Source organism: Mastacembelus armatus, chromosome 22 (genome assembly GCF_900324485.2).
Source record: "Mastacembelus armatus chromosome 22, fMasArm1.2, whole genome shotgun sequence".
NCBI lineage: Eukaryota > Metazoa > Chordata > Actinopteri > Synbranchiformes > Mastacembelidae > Mastacembelus > Mastacembelus armatus.
Window position 1 is genome coordinate 2,819,586 of NC_046654.1, and position 24,944 is coordinate 2,844,529.

General features: G+C 41.8%; 2 protein-coding genes across 2 annotated transcripts; both read right to left on the reverse strand.

Moving 5' to 3' along the window:
* On the reverse strand, positions 1–3,073 carry neff2 (neuronal intermediate filament family member 2). The gene is made up of 3 exons (XM_026294512.1): positions 1,938–3,073; positions 1,359–1,483; positions 1–1,136 (listed from the first exon to the last, which is right to left on the reverse strand). Exons 1-3 carry the CDS (start codon positions 2,943–2,945, stop codon positions 1,076–1,078), a joined length of 1,194 nt encoding a protein of 397 aa, XP_026150297.1. The 5' UTR covers positions 2,946–3,073; the 3' UTR covers positions 1–1,075.
* Positions 3,074–6,152: 3,079 nt separating this feature from the next.
* Positions 6,153–7,721, reverse strand: LOC113128836 (nanos homolog 1-like). Its single transcript, XM_026304435.1, has one exon. The coding sequence runs from the start codon at positions 7,649–7,651 to the stop codon at positions 6,938–6,940; it is 714 nt and encodes a 237-aa protein (XP_026160220.1). The 5' UTR covers positions 7,652–7,721; the 3' UTR covers positions 6,153–6,937.
* Positions 7,722–24,944: the final 17,223 nt, after the last annotated feature.

Below are 24,944 nucleotides of genomic sequence, written 5' to 3' on the forward strand. Positions count from 1 at the left end.
TGCAGGTCAGTTATATGTTTATTCAGCTTGTTGCCGGCTGTTACAGGTTCACCAAGCATAATGGTGCAGACATTGGTTCACAGATGTAAAGCACCATTAGATCTACGATCAGCAGACAAACAAGTAGCTCCTGCAGTTCAGTTTCATTTATTTAGCTTTGAATAAACTTACAGAATGAAAAAATCTAATGCAGATAGGCTGAGAGACACACTGTGATTATAAGACAAACCAGTAACAGCTAGTCTTCCTCAGCATTCACATACATCTGGAAAGTTATGCAAGAAAAGACAGTTGTACTAGAAATGACAAATTTAAATTGAGTTATCCAAACAGTAAGACCAAAATCCACTCTGATTTTCAAACCAACCAAAGTTTGCAGTAATTTTGTTGATGTAAATGCGGAGGAAGAATAACTAAAAATGACACGACTGGGTCTCTAATATAATTGAAAAGAAAGTTTTAAGGTTACTGGTTCACTGACTACAACTACAGAACCAGGGGTGCAGGACGACGCGTAATCGTTTGGTAGAGTTCTATGTCAATAATGCTGCAGTTTTCTTGCATTACTTCAAACGCAGATAGAGTCCGAGCATCGAGAGATAATTTGGCTTTGTGTCCTCCTTCACAAACAATTGGTCAAATGTTTGCACAGAGAGGGGTCAGAAAGTCAAATAGTGACTCTGACGCTTGGACCTTAGAGTGTTTGACAGTGATGAACTCAGCCAAGACAATAATGCTGTCCAACGTAGCTATGTAACTAATGCAGTGCAGCCACTCAATGGTTTTAGTTTTCTGTCTTCTTGGTGTGTGGTGTCAGAACGTGTGTAGAAGAAGGGGGACTTCTAGTGGACCTCTTGTTTAGTACAAGGGCGCATCTGTCTTGAGAAGAATGAGCTTTGGTCTGTGGTTTGGTTTTGGGGAAGAGCAAAGAAAGGGAGTATTTTTGGGAGGAGAGATGTCAGAGGGAGGATTGGAAAAGAAATGAAGAGGGTAAAGGGGGTGATGGTCAGGTCGAGGCAGGAAAAGAGGGGGTATGAAGAATTCAGGTTTGTGCCAGGCTGGTGGCATTTAGGTTTTAGTTTAGGGCTGGAAAGGAAGGATAAGTCAAGCGAATCTCTTCCCCCTCAAGAAGTTTCCTGTAAATAAGACAAACAGATTCTCACTGAGTTTATTTATGTATTTACACAAACCAAAGTGTGAAAAACACTAATTGTAAATGTCAAGTTCAGTAAAACATGTTTACTCAGGGAAAGTTAAGGTCGAAGTGTTTTGTTGACAGAAACTAAATGGCAGTAGTAACAGTTACATGACACTATGCAGTATTTGTTCATTTGTGTGTGTGTCAGTGAACGTCTCACCTGTACGCAGCTATTTCAATGTCAAGGGCCATTTTCACATTGAGAAGGTCTTGGTACTCTCTTAGGTAACGTGCCATCTCCTGCTTGGCTTCAGTGATGTCCCTCTCCAGCTCACTTATTCTTATCTGTGAAGGAAAAACACAGAATAACACACATACTGATGCCTCACACGTTATTAAAACTGGAAGCATTTAGTTTTTGCTTTGCAGTAATTTGCTATAAAAAAATTGGAAATCGGTAAGAGAGATATGGAAAAAAGGCCCCTGGTCTCTTTTTGTGTGCAGTGAGGTTTTTTTAATATTCAGTAACCTTGCAGAATTTCACCCTTGCTTCTTTCCTTTGCCGGGCATTACAGCATGAAGAAGGTGGAGCTGCTGTTTCTCTGCTTGCTGTATGTAAAGTTTCTAACGCTACCTACACCATTTTCATCCTTCTGTCTGCCCTGCCCATTTTTCCTGTGCTTCTATTAGAAGAAGAAGAATTCTTCTGAGTGGAGACCAGGAAACTTCTCAGGTCACATTGAAGCATGAAAAGGGGAGAAACACGGAGCAGGGACCACATATTTGGTCCTTTATTCACCTGGTACTTTGCCACCTCCTTAGCCTGCGTCTCCTCCAGCTCCTCCAGCTGCTTATTCAGTGAGTCGATGACGTTCCGGAGAGCCTCGATTTCTGAAGAGCGCGTCTGTAGCAGTCTGCGGTACTCCATGGTCTCCTCCCGAATGGCGTGCACAGCCTCGTTGTTTTTGCTGGCCATCTCTGCCACACTCGCAAACTTGCTCTTGTACCAGTCCTCAGCGGCCTGCATGTTCTTGTTTGCCAGCCGCTCATACTGTGCCCGGATGTCTCGCAGGGCGGTGGAGAGGTCAGGCCGAGACACCTCCACGTCCACGCTGATGTTAACCACCTGCAGCTGAGCCTGCAGCTCTGCTTGCTCCTCTGCAAAGACTTTCTTCAGGAACATCATCTCATCACACAGAGAGACCACGGTGGCCTCAGTGTCACAGTTGGCGAGCACGGCCCTGCTCGCCTCCTCTCGGGCCCTCTGCAGGGCCTCCTCAGCATCCATACGCCTCCTCGCCTCCTCCTCATAGCGCTCCTTCATCTGCTCATAGATATCACGCATGTATTCCCTCTCTGCCTCCATCCGCATCTTCTCACCATTCTCCGAGTCAATCATGGCCCTCAAACTCCTAGCCTCCCCCTCAAAGAGTGCCTGCAGACGAGATGGGTCATTGTGCCGCCTCTTCAGCGCCTCCAGCTCGGTCAGCAGGGCTCGGTTCTGCAGCTCCAGGTGTCTCACCTTCTCAATATAGGTGGCAAAGCGGTCATTGAGGTCCACAAGTTGCTCCCTCTCCTGGGAACGCAGGCCCAGCAGCTCTGTGTTGACAGAGCTCGCTTGAGCCAGGTCCATCCTCTCAGATGCATCTGGCAGGGAAGAGGAGGCCAGCCTCACCGTCCTCTTCCCAGACGGAGGAGCTCGAGAAGAAGAGTAGAGGGAGGAAGATATGGAGGATTTGGTGGTGGTTCGGGAGCCTCTGTAGCTGTCCCAAGGGCGGCGGTAGGAGAAGTAGGAATCGTAGCTCATGATGAATTTTTTGTTGTGGGTTTTTTTGTTTGTTTAGAAAAGGTTACGGATGTTTTAGTTTCAGAAGGTTTTTTTTTTTTATGTCCCCCTTGTTCTGCACACCATCGGTGAGGATGAGCGAGCGTTTTTGCACTGCACCAGCTCAGTGATGCTGCAGACCCCAGGCTTTTATAAAGTGAAGCTGCTCCTCGCCCCCACCACACAGAAACATCGGTGTTGTCAGCATCCACTGGGCCAATAGCAGGCTGCTGCAGTGAGGAGAAAGGAAGGTTGGTTTTCTGATTCACTGTCAGCAGCGGCAGGCAGAGTAAATGTGGTAGAGCACGGTTGCTTTTACTCTGCCCTGAAAATTTCACTGCAATCACTGAATCTCATTACTCTGTAGTATTTTTAGGGGCACATTCTGTTTTATACCATCGGTACAGGCTCTCGAGCAGTGAACTCACCTGCATATACATGAAGTGATGAAATAACCTGAAGCAAACCTCGTGGAAATGACTTGAAACAAAGTGTTTTCCGCAGCCTGTTTAGAGAGAATCGATATAGTGCATAAAGACCGGGGGGGGGGTGTGTTATACATAAAAGGTTTTAATGGGCTAGAAAACAATAAACGAATTACCACAGGGATTTGTGGTACTTGAATAAATTCATGTGGGCAATTTGCGCCCTCATCTTTATCTGAAATAATATGACAAGATCGATCAGTTGTATATTAAACCCCATGGGTCAGATATGGTAACCCTGTCCAACAAACTGAACCCTACATGTGACTGGGTCTATGGTATATTCCCCTTTATACACATTTATTTCTGATTATCTTCTCTAACTGCTTTACATCAGTGTCCTGTCATTGGTTTTTACCCTTTTGCATTGTCCTACGTATTGTCAGTTCCCAGAGCAGCTTCAGACACATCTATTTAGATTACACACTGATGAGTCACTGATGTTCCTCAGCCGTCCTGACCGAGGCAGAAAGTGTCTGTATCTGCTGACGTAAACACTCCTGCCAATTAACACCCGCCATGAGGCAGAGGGTAAGAGGGTACCTGTAAAACAAACAGGCATCAAATGCTTTTCATGTTCTTAAGATTCATATTTTTAAGCAGCACATTACAACACAGATTATATGAATCAGATACTTTTAAAAAATACTGGTACGTAAGGTAGAGTGCTAGAAAATAAAACTGTGGACAACAAGTGAGTAACTTTCAGGTATTTCAGACGAAAGGAGAAATAAATGATTTGTCTGTACACACATTACTGGGAAACAAAACTGGTTTGGTTAAAACTGAGACTAACATTGTTTTCTTTAGTGTAATGTGGCTAAAGAGCCACATATTATTTTCCAGCCCAGCTTCCTTGTCTTTACTTTTAACACATATTGTAGTTTCACTCAATAAATGTTATTGCCATGTGGCTAATAATAATAATAATAAAGTTTTAGTTAACATCAAGTATGGTATGTGGGTCATTATATGATGTGATATTCCACAGGGTGAACATTTATCCAAATATACATTCTCCTTTTCTCTGCAACACCCAGTTGTTACTCACTTATTCCCCACATGCATCTTTTCTTCCACTGTACATATGTTTAAGTACCAACAGGAACAGGTCAGTACTTTATTAATATGAGGTTTATGCAGCAAAATTACACTGGAGCATGGAACCTGTATTATAATGTGTGTTTTTGATTTCTACCAAAAACTGACTAGTTTTGGATCAAAAGTAGCAGCTGCTGAAATTTCTGCAGGGGAACAAAAAACAAAAGCTTTTATAACTGGGACAAAACACACACACACACACACACACACACACAGGAACATTGCAGCTACCACCCTGATCAGGGCAGGATGGCCTTAAAATGCTTGGGCAGTAACACAATGTGCTTGGGGGAAAAATAAGTCTAGGGAAGAAAATCTTGGCGTCTCCTGTGGTCTTGTGACGTTCTCTGTTATGGCTGCCAGTATTTGCAGCATTAAACTTTCAGCTTTAAAGCATTGGAGACTTGAAGGTGACTTCAGATTTTCTGCGGGTTTGGTTCGAATATGTTGTGCATAAAAAGCAAATGCTGCTCGTTTGTGTTTTGTTTTGACTCTATGAGGCTCTAAAGTCTGTCCCAGATGATCTGAGAGGTCTGGTTGGTTTGTTTATTTAGAACAGCTTCTCATGACTGTTTGTCACTAATCATTAAATATAAAGGCTCAAAGAGAAAACAGGTTTTATTGTGATTTTGGGTGGACCCACAGAGGACATTTTGATTATTGATATAACATAAAAATGATCATTATTCACTAAACTGCTTCAGTTGCAGGACCCTGGTATTGTACATGGTTTACTGGGATACTTGAATAGAACAGAACCATTTGTACTGTTATAGGTAACACCTTCTTACAATAAAAAACACAATCAAATCTTTTTCACCTCCCCTTAGAGGGGCTGTCAAAAACAATGTGAGAAATCCACAGGACTTATTTTTAAAAGTTTTGTCTGAAGCCATTCAAACCTAAAAAAAAAAAACCAAGCCATACTAGATGTCTGTGTTTTCCCAAAGTAAACTCTCCTCTTATATAATATATAAATAATGTGAAAGGAAAGATTTGATTGTGTTAATGAGATAGTTTTAATCATAAACATGAAGGAAACTACCTACTAAATTAAACAGTATCAGCCTGTTGCTCACATTAAGTCACATATACTGTAGGTTTAAGTACGTTTCTAATCATTTTCAATTACTTTCCATTGCTACAACCAATCTATTATTAAACATAAAAAGTTTTATCTTCTGTCTGTATCACGTTTCTGTTTGAACAGTCAATATTTGAACAGACTGCAGGGGATGTTGTCATTTAAGGTTTTGAGCACTAGATGGCGCGTTTGCATTTCATATGTGTGTTACTGTTGCAGAAACATTTGAAGAGGAAACAGCTTCATGTTTATATAAAAACACAATATGTATAAATCTCATCTCGAAATAAACTATTTGGCTGTGCTGTCGCTACATCATGACGTGTATGATGTTACATCAGCAGTGATATAGTAGAAAGCAGTAAGAAAATGCAAATGACATGTTTATTCAGAAGTCATTTACAGTGAATATATTTCCCAATGATACATAAGGTAAAAATAAGTACATAAAACATTTCTGTTGACAGATAAAGACTTTGGAATGTCAAGATTTTCATTGCTAAAATCATTTGCCCCCTTTTTTTTTTTTTTTTTTTTACATTTACAAGAATTGTAGTTACACATTTCCACTTGGAGGAGAAAAAAAATCATCTAACATTTGTGTTTTAGTGACGAAAAATAAAAGAGCTCGGTGCTAATTGAGGAGCATGTGGGTGAGCTGCTTGTCAGATCTACACCTTCCAGTTTTACATTCATTTGAACTCTGTAAAATACTATGCACATTAAATCACATAAAGAATATAAGACATCCAACCTAGAAACAATACAGAAGTGATCTTTAGGCTAAATACAAAAGCGTATTCCTTTGGTAGAAAACATTTCTCTCAGGAAAAATGTGCTCCATATAAAGACGTATATCTTGCATCTGGCTTACTTTCATGGGTCAATGGACTGTGGGACTAAACATTCATATCAGGAGTGCTGCATATTCATTTATTTCATCCCCCTGACAGGTACAGGGCTGTTTGCGATCTTAAAACACAGCAACTTCTGATGACAGCATGAAGGCGCTCATTTACGGGCTGAGCTGTACAGTACTTTGGTTCATTTATTATCACTAAGTCCTCAGAGTGCTCTGGAGGAGGGGTGGGGGGTATTGCGTCCAAATGTAAACTCTGTGCCCACAGAGTGACCAGATAGACCAAAACATTACAACTGAAGCAGTGACACGTACAAAAAAAATCAATAAAAATCTTATTTTCTTAAAATCTCTCTCACTCTCCAGACTTGTCTTGTGCATTGAAATGGGGCAACATTACTAGTAATTTCAAACAGTGCAACTCAAACTTCAATCATTTCCTCTTCTAGAAGATTTTCAGTCTCTTGCCAATCAGCCTGCCTCCCTTCGTCGCTCTCTGGCTCGGCTGGTCTTTAGAAAGCGGGCAGTACTTGATGGTGTGCGCGTTGTCACCGTTGGCACTGCAGAGGGGGCAGGTGTATGCCCGCAGGATGGGGCACAGGACTCTGCCGTCGGCTGTCTTCAGGATATGGGTGCCGTAAACCTCCTCTGGCGCGCCGTTATTCCGACAGAAGACGCACACCTTCGGCTCCGGCTTCCCCCTCTGAGTCTGTTTGCGCCTTCGGTCCATGGAGAGCAGGTCGAGGCCGGAGAAGCTTCCCCTGTAGGGGTGTGAATCTCTGTCTCCCAGCGGAGAGTCCCCAGCAAGATGCTCGTACGGCCTGAGGAGCGAGATGCGCTCCTTCAGATCATAGATGGAGAGTGGCGGGGAGCCCGGGGCCGTGCAGCAGCAGTCCAAGTGCCCGTCGCTGTCCCTGCCGTGCCCAGTTACGCAGGAACAAACCGGGGAATCGTCCTCTAAGCCAAGAGTCGCTTTGAGAGACTCGGTTATAGAGTTGGGACTACAGGACGGACTGTTGATCTTACTTTTGGCGACAAGTGTCGACAGGCCGAGGTAGTCGTTCCAGAAATTGAAGGTGTAATCATACGGGGACCGCGCGTCCAGGTAACCGCGGTCTAGAAAATCCATCCTGGCTGAACTGCAGAGTTTAATGTCCATACAAGTGAAAAGCCGTTTCTGATGTGTTTATCAGCATGGGTACCCTGTGGAGGCGAGACTCTCTCTTCCCTTGCTGGGCTCAGTATGCGGAGTACTCAGCATGTAGGCGCTGATAAGTTCTGAATAAAACACGGGGGCGTGGTTTGGTTCAAGTTGATTATCTCTCCTGCCCCATAGGAGGGTCCACAGAGCAGAGCAGGGACCCACTGAGCTGGCCGAGTCCTTCCACCTTCCCACAACATCACTTACCGCTACCAGCCTATCTCCCCATAAGAGAATTATTTATCCTAGGGGTCTCAATAGAAAGTTATATTGTTCTCCATAGTTCATTCTTACAGTTTTTTTGTTTTTTTTAAAAACTTAAAAGGATAGAGTGAAGAGTAATTTGCTAAAAATGCCTTTTTTTAGTTGATCGAAAACCACTATTGTTGGATTGACAGCCAGGACATGGAGTTTTCTTAAGTCATAGTTTCTAAACACCTTTGTGGAAAGTTGGAGAACTTCCAAGGAACTGATTTTTTTTATTGCCAAGTTTTAATAATCGAGCCTGAAAAACACTGGAGTGTTTGTGGAGTGTACATTTTATAAACCTTGGTTTAGGTTATGATCAGATAACCGATTACACCATCAGTGTTAATAGTAAACTGATCTTCATGTGTAAAGTCGCAGAGGTTTCTCTGTAAAGATGTTTCAGTAAAAACAGAAGGTCAGAATTTGCAGCTGCAGACTATTGCACTCATGATCACCTATAATAATAAAGTGTGACAGTAATACATGCACATAGATCACAACGGCTTGAGAAACATGCACAATTAGAAAAAAGTGGTTCATTTCAGTTCACTATAAAAAACGCATCCATTCTTCTGCAATAGTCTGATTTATTGTGACATCCAGAGACACTGTCGCCTTTTAATCTTTGTATTCTTCTTTTAAATAAAGAACATCTGAAAAAGTGGAGTCAGATTAGTTGAACTGTAAAAATTATCAACCAGTGACAAAGGAAAGATTTAAAAAAAGTGGCCACATCCCAGATTGTGAAGAAACATAAAGTGGGAAAGATTTTAGGAATGATCTGTTTATGACCAGTATGGAGAGGAGGAATATTACAGCAACTGGAAGCTGTTTTAAATGTACATATAAGCATCTGAGTGTTGTTTTAAGACAGACTTAAAAAGATGGGAACTTATTTTTTGAGATAAATCCTGAAAGTTGGTATTTTACAATGAATCACTTTGATATATTCATGAGTGAAGGGAGAACAAAAAGAGCAGCACCTATAGAAACTGACAATAACAATAGTCCCAAACCTCCGACTCTAAACCCGAAGACAAAACAAAATCGGCATCATGCGTTTAACTACTTTGTCACATTCCTTCCTGCACTGGTGAACCTATAGTGAGTCGTTCCACATGGAGCGGCCACGTCCTCCCTGCACCTGTTCTGCGTCCCCCGAGTCCACGGCTTTGTGCTCACAACCAGCCCTCCTCTGCTCCATTGTCTCCTCTCTACAGCGGGACGTTTAACTTCATTAATATGCATTAAAACGGAGCGTGTCGCGTGTGTGTGTGTGTGTGTGTGTCAGTCAAAGCGCAGTAAGACAGTCTCACAAAAAAAAAAAAAAGAAAAGCTTGATAACTGACCTGACGCCCGGGACTGTGTTACTATTTTTGTCACACTATCCAGAGAAATATTAAGGACAGTCAAAGTTGAGACAAAAGTCATTTGCACATCTTATATTAAAATTGAAGCAAGATCCAGTTTGCTGCAATTGTGTGTGTGTGTGTGTGTGTGTGTGTGTGTGTGTGTGTGTGTGTGTGTGTGTGTGTGTGTGTGTGTGTGTGTGTGTGTGTGTGTGTGTGTGTGTGTGTGTGTGTGTGTGTGTGTGTGTGTGTGTGTGTGTGTGTGTGTGTGTGTGTGTGTGTGTGTGTGTGTGTGTGTGTGTGTGTGGCTGGGTGGGGTTCATTGATGAAATAAATCAATATTAGTCTATTACAGACTCAGGGTGAATCTCTGGAAATGATCTTGTGATTCAGTGTTAGAGGGGAATTTCTATAAAAAATCATTGTCTATATAAAAATTTTAAGTTTTATCGTCCTCCGTCTATATCCAGTATTGTTTTCACACCTTTTTTTATGACAACTTTATCAGCAGGTTTTATTAGGGACCCTAGGTTTTTATGTACGTTGACAATCAGTATAAATTCAGCAGTGAGAGAAATGTCTTTGGTGTGACAAAGAGCGAATTAGACTTTAAATCTTACTAAAATCTTCAACAACATGTGTCCACAATTTGCATGACCCTGTAAATCCTGAAAAGGCTTCTTTTGAAAAGAGAGTATGTTGGCTGCTGCTGCTGCTGCTGCTGCTGCGAAAGTTTGCAGTGAGTGTAGATGGCACAAAGCATGAAGAAGAAAATCATGTTAGCAAGACAGTTTCTTGTATGTGAGAATAAATTATCATCAGAAAACACCACATGGTCCATTTTCAAGGTCACCTCCAGCTCTGCATACACAAAGGAAATCATGAGAGAGCATTTAAAAGATGAATGGCTGCCATATAACAATAGATAAATGGCATGGGGGACAATATGATATGTGGTTCTGCTGCTTCAGGGTGCCTATATTACTTTTAATGCAAAACATGTTTAGCAGCGACAAAGAAGGTTTTGATGATGAGAATGAAATATACTCAGTTTTACGTCTTCATTCAGTCAAGACACCTCTAAAACAAAGAAATCACAGGGCAGAGTCCATTTAAAGCAATAAATACAAAAATCTAGCATAAGAATAAAATAAAACAAAAATAATAGACATGGAGTCGAGTTTCAGAGTAGTTACAGTGCAGTAATAAATCACCCCAAATTTAATAAAGGAACTTTATGTACAGTAGAAGAAATAATCAGTCACTGTGAAACAAGACGTTTTTAATATAAATTTAAAAAGGCTGAAGTTGGGATCCATTTAAGGTCCTAATAAAGTTCTGGGTTTGTGCAGCGCAGTAGGTAACAGCTCCGTAGTTGATAGCACTGAGAAATTATTCGCTGACTGTTCCCTAAAGATGGAAGGAACCTGCTAGATTTCTATTCTTCCAGCATATCACAAGGTTTTTGTAATCCAGATAAAGTCTGTTCTATAACTTACTGGAAAATGACATAAAGCTTTAAGAATATTAGTGACAGTTGTTTGATATAAGAATTTTGACATGCTGACTTTTTTCCCCAACCTGTAACAAAAAAAAAGAAAGAAAATTATAGTTTAGGTTTCAGGGGTTTAGTTGATGTTTCACAGAAACATGTATAGAGAGCATGATAAGGTTAAACTGGCCAACATGATAATAGTCTGTGTTACTTCTGTTCAAGCCAAATAGCAGCAACAAATCTTTCTCCATTCACACAATGCATGGCATTGTTTAACTCTGTTTACCTCTCAGTCCTATCTGGCCTCCACACAGTGAGTAGTTTTTTTTTTTTTTCCTTTTTATCAGCCTCATTAAATACAGTGACTCTGGCCTGCAAAGGGTTAACTATCTTCATGTGTAAATGTGGTTTCAGAGTGTGATGATCACACCCAGAGGCCTCCTAGGCAGCTCTGTCTGCCGAACAGCCGAGGCTGAGATGGGCAGGCAGTGCACCCCCATTCATCACTGTCAAGTTGAATAGAAAATTAACAAATCCCTTAATTAAAAGACCTTTCTAGACTCTGGCATGTGTGTGAGCGCGTCTGTGTGTCTGTGTGTGTGTGTGTGTGTGTGTGTGTGTGTGTGTGTGTGTGTGTGTGTGTGTGTGTGTGTGTGTGTGTGTGTGTGTGTGTGTGTGTGTGTGTGTGTGTGTGTGTGTGTGTGTGTGTGTGTGTGTGTTTGTAGCACGTGCCAGCTGCACTGCTATATTGTACAAGCTACAATGGTCTGGCACCAGAGATGCATACAACACTCCCATACAAACACACACACACACACACACACACACACAGTCAACCACTGCGCCTATAGACTCCTGCTATTCCTGCTGTGGCATTAATGGTGGAAACTGCATAATGTGGCTGAGCAGAGGCTCATTCTGGATCTCTGTACCTTCCCAGACCCAGTGTTGGGTGGGGAGTTAGTTGGGGCTTTGATCCCTGACCTCTGCCTCCACTCTTGGGAATATGAGACAGCATCTCTAACGGTCCAACCATCTGTACACACACACACACACACACACACCCTTCACCACCCCCAGACCCCAAATCCTGGAGTCAACCCAGCCCAACCCTAGACACGTGTCACTGTCACCAGCAGCAATGGGAAACGCTAAACAAACCCAGGTCACCCCAAAATCATGGGGTGTCTTTTTGCCTGTCAAGTGCTTTGTAAGGACCACCAGCTCCCTGAATGCAGCCTACTATTACTTAGTAATAGCAGTTCAAAAAACCCCACCCCCTTCCTGACATCTAGGCATTGACGCATTCACACACACATATAGACAATATCCTCTCGACTTGATTGAAGTGCTGGAACTGAGGTGCTTGATTCCAGCTCCGCTGTGAGGATTTGCAGCTTTTATGCGTTTTATATAAACTCAGTATCCTTCTGAATATATGACACTTTCTCTAGCTAACAGATTTTGCAGACTTTAAATTCATCCTAATTAAGTCGAATTGTTTATACTAGTGAAACTTACAACTGCAGCTAATTAGTACTGTTGTTACCAGTTGGTCTTATGAGAAATTAGAAATTATCAAAACTGTAATTTTATAAACTTCACTGCAGTGTTTTCCAGTGAAACCCAAAAGATATTCACTTTTCTTTCACATTAGGAGAACAAGAGCAGTGGATCCTCACTAGAACCATCATGTTTGGTATTTTTGCTTGAAAATTGACCATTAAAAAATATTTGTGAGTGCCTGCAAAGTACGCTGCAACCCTAGTTTAAAAAGGTCTTTCTAAATTACATCGATTATTACTGTTAAATATGAGACCACAAGGAAAGCAGAGGCCGTGGAGGTGGAGGAGGGACGTTGTGAGCCCACGGATCAGAAACTTGTTAACTCGCCCAAATCTGTAGAGATTAGAGCGGGAAGTGGTCAAAGGGCTTAGAGTGTATCGGTACAATGGGGCCGAGAGGATTAGAAGTGGATTCGCTGAGCCCCTGTGATGCCCTTCATCTCTGGGAGTCCACAGCTAGAGCACCTTTGTTGGGTTAACTAACGGCACTTCCCATGAACACAGTGAACAGACCAATCCCTTTTTAATGATGCAGGGAAAATTCCATTGGCCCTGATTACCGTAATGCTTTTGAGCGCCACTATTGTCCCACACACCATGTTGAGCTTTTAGACTGTGCATCCAGGCGGGTGAAGTGCGAGCCGTTTGAAGTCTACATGCAGTATTTCAGCCCCGTAGAAATAACCTTTACTCAAACAGTGCTGATATGTGCATCTACTTTATGGCTGGAGCATAATGCTAACACTAGCACTGCTTTAATTGCCACCGTGGGTATCCATGCTTTTAAATATATGGAGTTAGTATAGAGCTTAATGAGTTGTAACAAAGTGCTATAAAGTGGTGAATGTGTATATGAAAAATAAAAAACGTCCAAATTATCTTCCCCTTGTGTTGCCCCATTGTCCTACAGCAGGAGAGACTGCAGATTGAAAAATAAGTGAAACATTTCTCAATTTGCAGAGCTGCTTTTCAGAGATATGTCCTCCCTGAGTGACCAAAACCTCAACAGAACCAAAGAGCTATGGCTAACCTCAATAAAAAGGAAGTCATTTCTCAGAAACAGTAAAAGCAAATGCCAACTACAGTTTAGAGTCAGCAATAAATATTGAAAGTAGCTAACTTTCTCAGAGATAAGTACAGTATATGGTAGGAGAATCATTATTAGAGCTCCCAAACAGACATTAAAGCAAAAACATCTGCCATGGAAAGTCCCAAGTCTCGTGTGTTTTTATTGCCTTTTGTATTTGTGCACAAATTGAGCACAGCATTGACTTTTCCTCCTAATGGCGTGAATCTCTATTCAGTCAGAGTCGCCTCTTCGCTTCAGAATGAAAGAGAAATCGCTTGCCGTGAAGTTTTGTACCGACATTCATAGTCCTCAGAGGATGCATGTCTTTTATTTTAGCAAATGTTTTCTTGTTTTCTAAACTAAGATGGTGATGTTGTACATCAGCATGTTAATACTGTCAGTGTGATTTTATTAGCACGCTGGTGTTGGCACCTAACACTTCTGTGTCTACAGCCTCTCAGCCACTAGCATGATGACTGCACTTTAGTCTAGTCAGTGTGTGCATTTAACAAGTATCAGAACTGATTATTCAAACTCTTAGTCTCTGTTTAGCTAAATAAATAAAATACTTTCTGTGCCAAAATGTTTCCACACTTCATCTTTTAAGTAATTAATGATAGGAGTGAATGCTGTTGCACTGTGGGTGACGTGGTGTGTACGGTTGATGAGGTTCTACCCAGTGTGTGGAAAAATGGTTTTACTGCAGTGTCTGTGTCGTTCTGGTACGACCACTGATGTTTTCTCACTCCAGCTCATGTATTTTGATGGAGCTGATTGGCTCTGATGTGCTGTAAATGTAAACTCCTCTACTCATTACGGTTTGTGGTCTACTGCTCATATGCAGTAAACTCTACCACATCTCATCTCTGAGGCAGATGTGCGTTCTCTCATATTAGCTCATGCTCGGCTGTCTCTTGTGATCTTTCAGCTATGCAGCTGCTGTCATGTCCACATTCTCTCATTTCACATTGAGCTTCCTGAAACTGAATTACCAAGAAACTATACACTTTGGCACAACAGATATTAGGACTGGGTACCCACACGGCTGAATGACAGTCCTGTTTTGCAGTCTGTAGGGGAAACTGGGGGAGCTGGATCAGAAGACGTGTTGGTCTTTTGGTGAAAATGTATTGTAGATTTAGTCAGATTGTAGTTATTGTAGTTATTTCTCCACTACAGAGAAGTGAATCGTTCAGTTAACTCACATGTTCGCTAAGATAATTTTCTTATGCTGAGAGGAGCAGCTAAAGCTTCTTATTACCAAGCAGCTTTAAAAAAAACCTTCTGAACAAGAAAGATTTTTTTGCAGTGACCAAGTGTTTTACTGAGCAGGAGCTAAAGTCCTGTGCCTGAAACAATAATTAGTTCATTAGTACATTCGTCCCTCTTTCATCGTCGCTACTGTCGTGTAGTTTTTATTTGTTGTGCAGTGAACCTGAATATATTTCATCTTAGTTCTCTCCTTCAAAGTTTTATTCTTGATAATGTTGTGGAAAGAAGGCTGTCAAATGAGTTTTCATCGGCACAGTTGGCTCAGCCACGAACATCTGCCTCTGTGTAACACAAGGTGCTTAATATTATTTATTTAATATGCACATACGCTGAAGAAAGAAACATTATTACCCAAAAACAATGACTTGGATTTGCACACAACTTACCTGACGCTACCTGACTGTAACATCTTGCTGCTGTAATTCTCGCCAGTCTGTCCACCTCTGCTGGGTTAAAACATTCACCAAGGCTGATTTGCTTTTATTAGTTGACCCACTGTCCCATCTGCAGAACACACACAGACCAGTGGACCCATGTGCAGATCAGAACAGGCCTTGCGGTGTAATGGTCGATACCACACAGGACCACAGATGGGTCCCCACACAGTGGAGTCGGAGGCTGGCGCTGCTGCCTGGGCACTGGCCAGATGGGCCACCCTGGGAGAGGCTCAGCCTGTTTGGCCCAAACAGCCTGATCCTATTACTGTGGGCCAGGACTGGAGTCTGGTTCCAAACACACACACATACATCATCAGGGGAATCCACATTATCATTCCTGACTGTCACAGGCTGGATTCACTCTGTTGTGTGTGTTTTCACCTGTGTGGTTTATCAGATGTTTTCATTGAAGCTCAAACCAGAAAAATCAGGTTTTTTGTGTTTAGATAACAAAAAACCTGATGGAAAAATTCATCCCAGGAAGGTGTCTTCTCAGGTTTCTTAAGATGGGGGAATGCAGGATGTGGAGCCCGCTGTGATTGTCCATATTCAAGTTGTTTTTTTGAGCGAATGCACTGCTTCCCCTACTATGTTTTCAGTGAGGAACCTCCATCTTGTTAACACTGGACCACTACTGGCCAGTATTTAAAATTTAATACACATCAAAAATTATATCTGGCAACTCACACATGAGCCTAACCAGCAAAGCTCTAAAGCTGAATTTCTTCCCGGAGCTTCTCGTATGGAGGCTGCAGGCTTGAGAATGTGAGATTCCCAAATATGGATGAGTGCTGGTGAATGTGAGGCAGGATGTTAGTGAGAACATGCTCAGTATGTTCCCAGGATAAATAAAAGTTTAAAAAAGTGATCAAAGGCCTGACAGCAGTGCTACATTCTTGTTAAAGTGGCGTGTTGGGGGTAACGAAACACAGTTGTCCATATGGAGTCCTATCTGCTTTCAGCTAATGGCTGAACTTCATGTGCAGGTCATGTGGAGTTATTTTCTGTTTCTGTGTCATCTGTGCATGCGGCATAGCTCTATGGATGGCAGCATCAGTCGCCTGGTTGGCCAGACCACCACTTTGTCTAGACTGAAATATCTTTATTGCTATAACTGCTGGAGGTTCATATTTGTGGTTTGATTGCATGTTATTTTGTAAAACAGATTCTACTGATCCCTGACATTTCCTGTTAGTTTTCAGTTATCTTGACAAATGTGTGTATATCCTCTAGAGGGATTTATATCTTATCTTTGGTAATAAGATGAACTTTATTCATCCCCAAAGGGAAATTCTGGTCAGTCAGTAGTGAGAGTAGACAGTTGTCATCTGCCCTTAGCTAAGGTGTTGTAGAGCCTGATGGCAGTGGGGATGAAGGATCTCCTGTGTCCTTCAGTCCTGCAGCTCAGTGAGGTGAGTCGTCCACTGCAGCTGCTTCTCTGCTCCATCAGGACGTTGTGTATTCCAGGATGGCCTCTACCTTTTTCTGCGTGCATTAATCCACCACAGCACAATAAGTCAGTGAACCAGCTTTTTTCCACCAGTTTGTCCAGCTGCTTTGCATCCTTGTGTCACCCATCATCCTTATAACTGATCATTTTAATTGTTCTTTGTGTCCAGATGAGCGTCAAACTAGTGACGTTCCCATTGACACCAGCTGAACTATGTGTTGAGGCTAATTAGCAACTGTTCTCATGCTAGCACACGATACCTGCTACATATCACTCAGCACTATCATTTTAAAATGAGCCTAATTACAGGCTGGCAGAGCAGCTTTAGATTCTTAACACAATATCAGTTTCTAAATAAAAACTCACACTAAATTAAAAACTGTAGTAAGTAAAATCATTTAGGGCAGAGTCAAACATTTTTCTTCATATCAGTTGTCATGTGGAGAAAAATATTCAGATAGGTAGTGACAAGATCATGTAAACTGTATAGTTCACTCTGTCAAGCTAAATGACGCAGTTGTGACTTGACTTGTAATTATCATGTAAAAAAAGCTTGACTGGCCAATTTATAATGAAAAATGTGAGTAACTGTAATCAGTGTTATATTTTGTAAATGTCAAATCAGCTGTATTTCATTGTCATTCACACTAACCGTTAATTTTCCAGCCGCAAATGATGTTTCTACATTAATAATGATACAGCTCTATCTGAGCAGGAGGCCTAATGTTGCATGCTGCCAGAAAGAAATGGATTTCCATTGCCATAGTGTCATTCACAGTAATATAACCTGTCCTGGTGCTTGTCCTCAAACTGACAGCTCTGAAACAGGATGAATGAGAACCATCTCCCAAGGTCAAGGTCACACTTTGGGCTGATTTGGTATCCAAGGCCCTAGGATCCTCATTTGAAATTCACACAATATAAGTCAGGTTTGACTGGCAGCACAAGCACGGCACATGGGGTTTGTAATATTCACAGGAGCAGAGCAAGATGGATGGATGGGTTTTCTTACCGCACATTGATTTCCACATTTGGGTGATTAAGTTTATTATCTGGCCTGTGGCTACATTAGCATGTGATTATCCTAAGCATCCTACGGAGACGAGCATATTTAAGGGCTGAGAACAAAGGCAGATCATGGTGGTCACCTGAGTCTCTTTTTGGATGCAGGAAGAAAAACAACATGGAAGCGTTCGGCCTGGTTGCTTTGGCCTGGGATCATGTTTAGCTCTGTGGTTCCTCTCAGTCTGCCTCCTTCCCTCTTTTCTCCGTTTCCCCTTTTCTTTCCATCCCCTAGCAAACATTTCTCCCCGACTCTTTTGTTTGCCAAGATCCGGGTTACCATGGCTACCAACTGGCGCTTTATGAGCACCTCATCCCTCATCTAAATATTCCTAGTTATCTATGGTAATGAAATGCACACACCATTATCTGGCTTAATGAAATACACTCTATTGTCTATGATTAGAAGGAGAAAGCTTTATTTCTCCATGGTCTTGTGTTGCTGTATTCCCTGACTGTGATAACAACTGCACCACTATTGGAGCTGTGGGCTCTTTCAGGCTCTGTTCTCTTGTGAGCTTTGGACAATAAAGAAACAATGTCCAGTTGCTGTGAGCAGCCCCGCTATGCAGCTTATGTGCTACAGCGGCTATTTGATTGCACTAATTGGTCTGTCTTCATGTTCTTTGCGTCATGATGGACTTGCTGTTGCTGTGAGATCTGCTTCCAAACTAATGCAGACTATTAAAATAGACTGATTATGACAATAAAATCTTTATGTTTTGACAAGGCTGCAGAATAACTGCACTGAGAAAACAAGCAGAACTAGAACATCATTATCTAACAGTATCTGAATTCAAATCTTTGCCTCTTTTGGGGTTTTGTGTGTGGGGAAGTAAAAGGCAAATCATCTCCTACCCATACAGCACTGTTCTTCTGTGCTGTATTTTTCCATGGTCTGTGAGACCCTTTGAAAAATCAAGCGCATCATCAAACAGATATTCCCTAAAAGTGTGCATCTGATATCTCTTGTTCCCTCTGAGTGATAAAAAAGACAAAGTGGGAATAACACAGAGAGTGTACTTTTGTAAGAGCGCGTCTGTGTGAGTGTGCCGGTGTCTATTTCCAATTCAAGCTGGGGTAATATCTGCAGATTGGGTGGTTAAGTCACTCTGCATTTCATGAGCCAGTCCTGTCACTAACAGTTATCTCCTCACTGCCCTCTGAGGAGTTGTCTAGGTGAAATGATTCTCTGAAGCTCTGAATAATGCATGAAATTACGTAATGCAAATGGAGCCTTTATTTCCCCTGCTTCTCGCAGACGCCAGAGCTGGAGCCACTGTATTAGAACAGCAAAGGAGAAACAGTGGGAGTCCCCAGAGTAAAGGAACTACAGCAGAGAGCGAAAAGGTCAATGATAAAACCCAGGGCTTCTCCTCACATGCAGCTTTATCAAGTATGAATTGGAGGCATTGCACACTGCACAGCAGAATTGCAGAGTGGGACGTTATTCATAAGGCTATCATGGGAGGCTTATTGTGTGGAGGCAGTGAAATATTCATTAAGCAACAGCCTGGCTGGTTTCCACACTGTCTGCCTGTAAACAGAAGCCCGATCCGATAGAAATAAGAACAGGAGAGGAGAGCGACTATGCATTTTATCAGATCGAGAAGTGACACTTGTCTTATATGGACCAAATTAGGGTACATTAAACTGTTGTCAGGTCTCTGCTTCAACAAGTAGATGAGCCTTCCCACCATCTTCCTCTCTCTCTCTTTCTCTCTCTGTGTAGTGGGTAGACCTGAATGGCATTAATTGCCCCCTAAGATGACGGGCAGATGAAAGTGAGGTGGTGGTTTGCTGTGGGACATGGGGGCCGGTTACAAAGAGAGGCTGAGAACGGCTGGCAGGTCTCACCGACTTCAAAAGCAGATAAAGGGTCTTTTTAGACAAAAGGTCCTCTTTTTTTTTTTCTTTTCCTGCTTAATCTTCAGATTCAGAGGTTTATTCGTGCCAGCTTCTTGCTTTTGTTCACTTTGTGTCAGGTTTTAACGGCAGAGGATTAAATTGCTGTTGGCGGAAATCATTGTTAGTATTTTCATCTGCCTCCTATTGTGCTGTGACATAATCGACCGCTTTCTAACAATATGAGAGGTTCATCTTCGTGCTTTAGTGAGAAATGAACAGTGGATGGATCTGGTCACTTTGTTTGTCTGAGGAAACAGTGGCACAATATGCTGTTTTGTTTAGGCAGAGTGCTCTTAACTCTTTAAGTAGCTTTTTTGAAAATGAGGACAAGGAGGTCTTACTTGGAGGAGCCACAGAACAGAGAGGGAAAACACTGTGCTGCCATTGAACATAACAAATGTGAGGTTGCTTTTCTTTACTCTGCAAACAATGGATGTCTAACCAGAGAAAATCAGAATGAGAACACACTGGCCCTGAAGAATATATTAAACATATTTAGGAATTGGAAACACGGCTTGTACACACAAAGAAACCCTTGGAAACAGCAACGTGAGGAGGAAATAAAAAGCAAATAAGTGATGCAGTGTTTACTCTTCCTCTGTCAGGTCCTATCAACTCTCCCCAGTCCAGCCGGACTTTAACCCACAGCCCAGATTCCTGTCATTCTCGAGTCAAAGTATTGGTGTCCAGCCGCACAGTCAGCCCTCCATCTGTCCGTGAATAGGAGCAGTCACATTTCTGATAGCATTTAATGAAAAATCCACCCGGGCTTTGGAGAGGGGGTAGGGTGGGGGAGGAGTGGGGAGGGGTGGGTTGCACAGGAGTGCTCAACAAAGAGTGCCTTTCACTGAAGTGGAAAGCCTAGATTGCTCCCTCTCCCTCCTCACTCTCTCATTTTGTCTTTTTTGATTCAACATCAAAAATGTGCCAAATGACTGGGCAGAAACCCCCAGAGGTTTTCTCTCTCTGCTGTGTGTGTGTGTGTGTGTGTGTGTGTGGTGTGTGTTGAAAGTGGCACACAAAGGGACAGGTGTCTTGCGGTTTAAGGTGGCAGCGATGTGAAGGACACACACACATACAGAAATCAGTCGGTGAGATCTCTTTGAGGAAGGTGTTTTCCTTAACTTGTTCTTCCTGTGATGTTCAGTCCTGAACTCAGTGGAAGAATCAGGGGCTTTTTTTTTTTTTTCCTGGAATTACGTCATAATAATCCAAATGACACCAATTAATCCTGAATATCCTGAAGCCTAAAGGATCATGCTGGTGTTATTCTTTATCTTTTGCATTGTGAACAAAGTCCATCTTATTTTCCAACTTCTCTGTGCTGTCTTTGGCCCTCAGCCCTAAACCCACTGGTTTTTTACTGAAGATATAAATCTTTTAAAGCAGGTCATAAATATTTGCTGTCATTTTTAAAAGGTTAAAGAAATTCCTCAAGCAGTTGGGCACTGTGATTTAGGCAGAATCTACCTGTTCAGAGGTAAATAGTGTGTTTGTTGGACTGTTTTCATATGTGGATCTGGTGCAGCAGGACCTGGTGTGTGTCTGGTGGGATTTACTGAAAATAAACTACAAGGTGTGTGTCTTCTTCGTCATTACAACAACACATCTTTTTGTTAGTTGTTGTCTTCCCATCAGATTTAGTGATGTAGTACATTGTGTCCTCTGTCGTCACTCACTGTGAAGTCTCCTAAGGGTTAATTGTTTTAATGCAGTACTTTCGCTTTCCCTTGCAATACATTTTGCATTTCCTCCAAATACTTTTTCATTCCCCCAATCCATAGAAACAGCTCAATAAACAGCCCAACAGGTGCAAAACCTGAGAAAAACTATTCCCTCCTCTGACGCAGATAAGAGGCTGCTGCCCTCCCTCATTTCTCATTTCTGTCAGGGGGGACCCAAATGTTTCAACACATTTTCATTCTGATCTCAAGGGTTTTTGTGTTTTTTATCAAGCAGAGCAAACAACAGCACCGTCTTGTTTGAGTTTGCTTTTGTTCTCCTGGTAGGAGGTTAACCAGACAAAAACTCATCTCATTTGTTTCTGCAGCCTTTAAGCACTGGATTTATCTTCATTCAAATTACAAACAAATGGCTAAGGGCAAGTCTTTTTAATAGACCAACACACATTGATTCCTTTTTTTTTTTTGCCCGTATCTTAAATGTTAATCAATAGCCTGAGAGCCTGTGGTTGGTCTTCAGAGGAATGTGAGCTCATCAGGAGTTTCCCTAGATGCTGCTGTTTGTTTAATCTTGCAATTGGATGGCTGTCTGAATGTTTTTATGGGGTGGAACTACACAGTTAAAGTGTTTTGTTGTAACCCATGCTTAAAAAAAAAAAGTAATCTTACAAAGTGACATCATGCGCTGTGTTTTCAAGGCGGAGATTGCTTCAAAATGAAATCCACAGTAAATGACTAGTAGACTTTAGTCAAAACACTAAAGTTTCTGTTCTAGTTTGCATAAACATCCAACATGAGAGTTGTGAGTTTTTGTAAACAATAACATCTTTATTATATGAATATCTTAGAAATATTAAATGATCAAGTAATGTTTTATTCATTCAAGGAAGGAAACTGTCCCCGGCTTTGTCATGGAATTATATAATCACATAGTTTGGGTTATTATTGCACTTTCAGCTGCATCTACCAGCAGCTTTTGTTTGCATTTTCACAACACTAAACGTGTACAGCTATGTTAGCAGCTCAGTAAGGCTGCACTCATGCACAGTGATAAATACTACATCGGCCTGCTAAGATGCTCATAATAATAACATGCTGGGGTTTAGCAGGTGATGTTCACTATTTTCATGAGCTTAGCATGTGTGCAGGCTAATATTAGCTAATTAGTGCTAAACACAAAGACCAGCTGAGGTTGTCATCAGGTTTGCAGGTATTAGGTCTTAAATCAAAGTTAGAAACAACTGGAACAGTTAAATATATATCAGAATTATTGATGAATCCTTTGTCAGACTGACTACTTGATGCTTTAGCTCCAAATCTAAACATTTTGACCATCATAGCGCTCCATGTTTCATACACAGTATTAAACCCAGAGTGATAAAGTTATCTGTGTGTGCCCCACGGCTGTATGAAGTCGAGATACAGATGGCCTCTCTCTGCTTGTTGCTCCTGAAATTCATCCTTCTTATAATCTGTCCATTAATCACAATCATAAACAGCAGGTGAACAGTAGGCTCCAGTAGCTGTGCAACAGTGACAGCTGGATAGTGTAAATGTTTGGAGGGGGCGGGGGGCCACGCTGGGATGTTTACTTGTTTGTGCATGGGAGGCTGCTGCACAACTACAGTCAAATCCTACAGGACACAATTACCAAAACTCTTGTGGTTGGGCTACCAGCACAAAACAGGAAAAAAGAGAAAATAGGCTTCTTCATGGTGCAACTGGAATGCAATATTTACAGTAAGGGGGGGGGGGGGGGTAAACAGCAGTGTAAGGGGTAAGATTTTCTCCTGCATAATAACCACTGAGGAGGCCGTGGTCCATGGGCACGTCTGAATGATGATTAACTGTAATTACCTAAGCAATACCTGCCCTGCGTGCCAGGAGGCAGCCCAAGATTAATGGGGCTCTGCTGAAAACGGAACAAAAGCTCACATTTCCGAGGTAATGAATCGTTCTGGTGCTAAGGCATCTTCACATGGTGCGCCCAGGCCCCCAGGGAGGTTCATTACAACAAGGGGAATAGATGGATCCTCTGCAGCATTTTCAGAGAAAGCGAGCGGGGGGGAAGTCTTAAATTGTCCCAGACATCCTGGTTGCTACAAAACCTCTTTAACCACAAGAGAGATAAACAGCCTCCTTAGTGGTTCTTCAATGGGTGGTAAACATTACACAGCAAACCACCTTGTTTACCTTGTCTCACTTGTACACAAGGTGCTTCAACAATAAAGCCTGGAGTGGTGCAAACTGGTTAAATAATGAAGATGTATGTGACCAGACTGATGCCTTTAAGGAGTGAGTGACAAAACACGACAGTGAATTGTTGTTCCATATCCCTTGACAAACACCAGTCCTTTCTAAAAGAAGACTTCAACAAGGGCCAACACACAACTCTGCATTATCTGTATTAAAGGAAGCAGGTTTCATTTGTACAGGAAGCCCATAGTTTGGTAAAGCCTGGGGGGCAAAGTTTTATTACGAACGTCTCCTGTTGTAAATCACCGTCCGAGAAATAATCCACAGAATAATGGTGACATGATTGTGTTCTGTGCTGTGGAGGTTAGTCTATGGTTTCTGAAAAATGAACGACACAAAACGGAAAAGTGCCACTGGACAATGTGAAAGGCCATGTGAGATTTAGCATTAACGGTCTTGCAGGAATGAGAACTAGTGATGTATGGAAATGGGCATCAATTATTGGAAGTCAAACTCCTTGAGGCAACAATAAGAGGATTTACAGGTTGTGACATTTTTCATGCATGTTATCTCCAGATATGTAGCTCGATAGCGAGATGAAATATAACCTATCTTAAGGTCTTAATGGGTTACAAGGCACACAGGCCACATACCCCCCTCCCACCCCCGTTACGTCCTGTAAATACTTAAAGCAAACTCAAGTGGAGGCATGTCCAGTTTTACATCATTTCATGTGCAGTGGTGCCTTGAAAACCTATTTGTTTACAAGTCTCTGATCATGTTTAGACCAAAAAAAGTGACAGCGCTCCTGAAATTTGTGCCTGTGCACAACCGAAGGAGATGAAAGAGATGTGAGATTCAACCTCTGTCTGCCATTTATCAGGGAAGACAACAAAAGAAGTCAGAATCATTATCCTGCTTGTCACGCTGCCATGCACATACACGCATAAAAACCTGAGAGACTTATTTAAATAAAAACAGAGATGCACCTTGTGGATGCAGGTTTAAGTTCACTGAGATACTTTACCTGCCAACATATAGAAACATGGGCATTATACAGATCCTACTTGTCTTATATGTGTCAATGTCAATGAACGACACTATAACCTTTTAAATTACTTGTAGTTTCAATGTGCTTTTTGTGTAAGAAATAAAATAAAAAAATAAAATGCAGCAATTAATTCATACCATGAAAGGAAAAAATAAAAAAAACAACATAAATAAATAAATAAAGCTTCCAAAAAATATTTCCTGCATGACTTAAGCCTAATATAGGTCTGTTGTGTTTCGTGGGTAATTCTCAGTGGATGTCTGTGTCCTATGAGGTGAGGGTCTTGTGACCATTGGGTGCCACAGATTTAGCTTTACCACTGGCAATCTGCTGACTGCTATCGGCTGTAAGAGCTATTACAGAGTTATAAAATAAACCAGTCACTATATTCTTTTATTAGAGGTTTTTTTTTTTTTTTTGGCTCTTCAGGAACTGAAAATTACATTTTTACTACAGTGGCCCGGTG

Bases quoted from the DNA above. Each gene is read 5' to 3' on its own strand.
- neff2 (XM_026294512.1), bottom strand. From the start codon at position 2,945: ATGAGCTACGATTCCTACTTCTCCTACCGCCGCCCTTGGGACAGCTAC. The intron at 1,484-1,937 runs GTGAATAAAGGA...TTTCCTTCACAG, and splicing joins AGGAGGTGGCAAAGTACCAG to ATAAGAATAAGTGAGCTGGA. The intron at 1,137-1,358 runs GTGAGACGTTCA...TCTTATTTACAG, and splicing joins ATTGAAATAGCTGCGTACAG to GAAACTTCTTGAGGGGGAAG.
- LOC113128836 (XM_026304435.1), bottom strand. From the start codon at position 7,651: ATGGACATTAAACTCTGCAGTTCAGCCAGGATGGATTTTCTAGACCGC.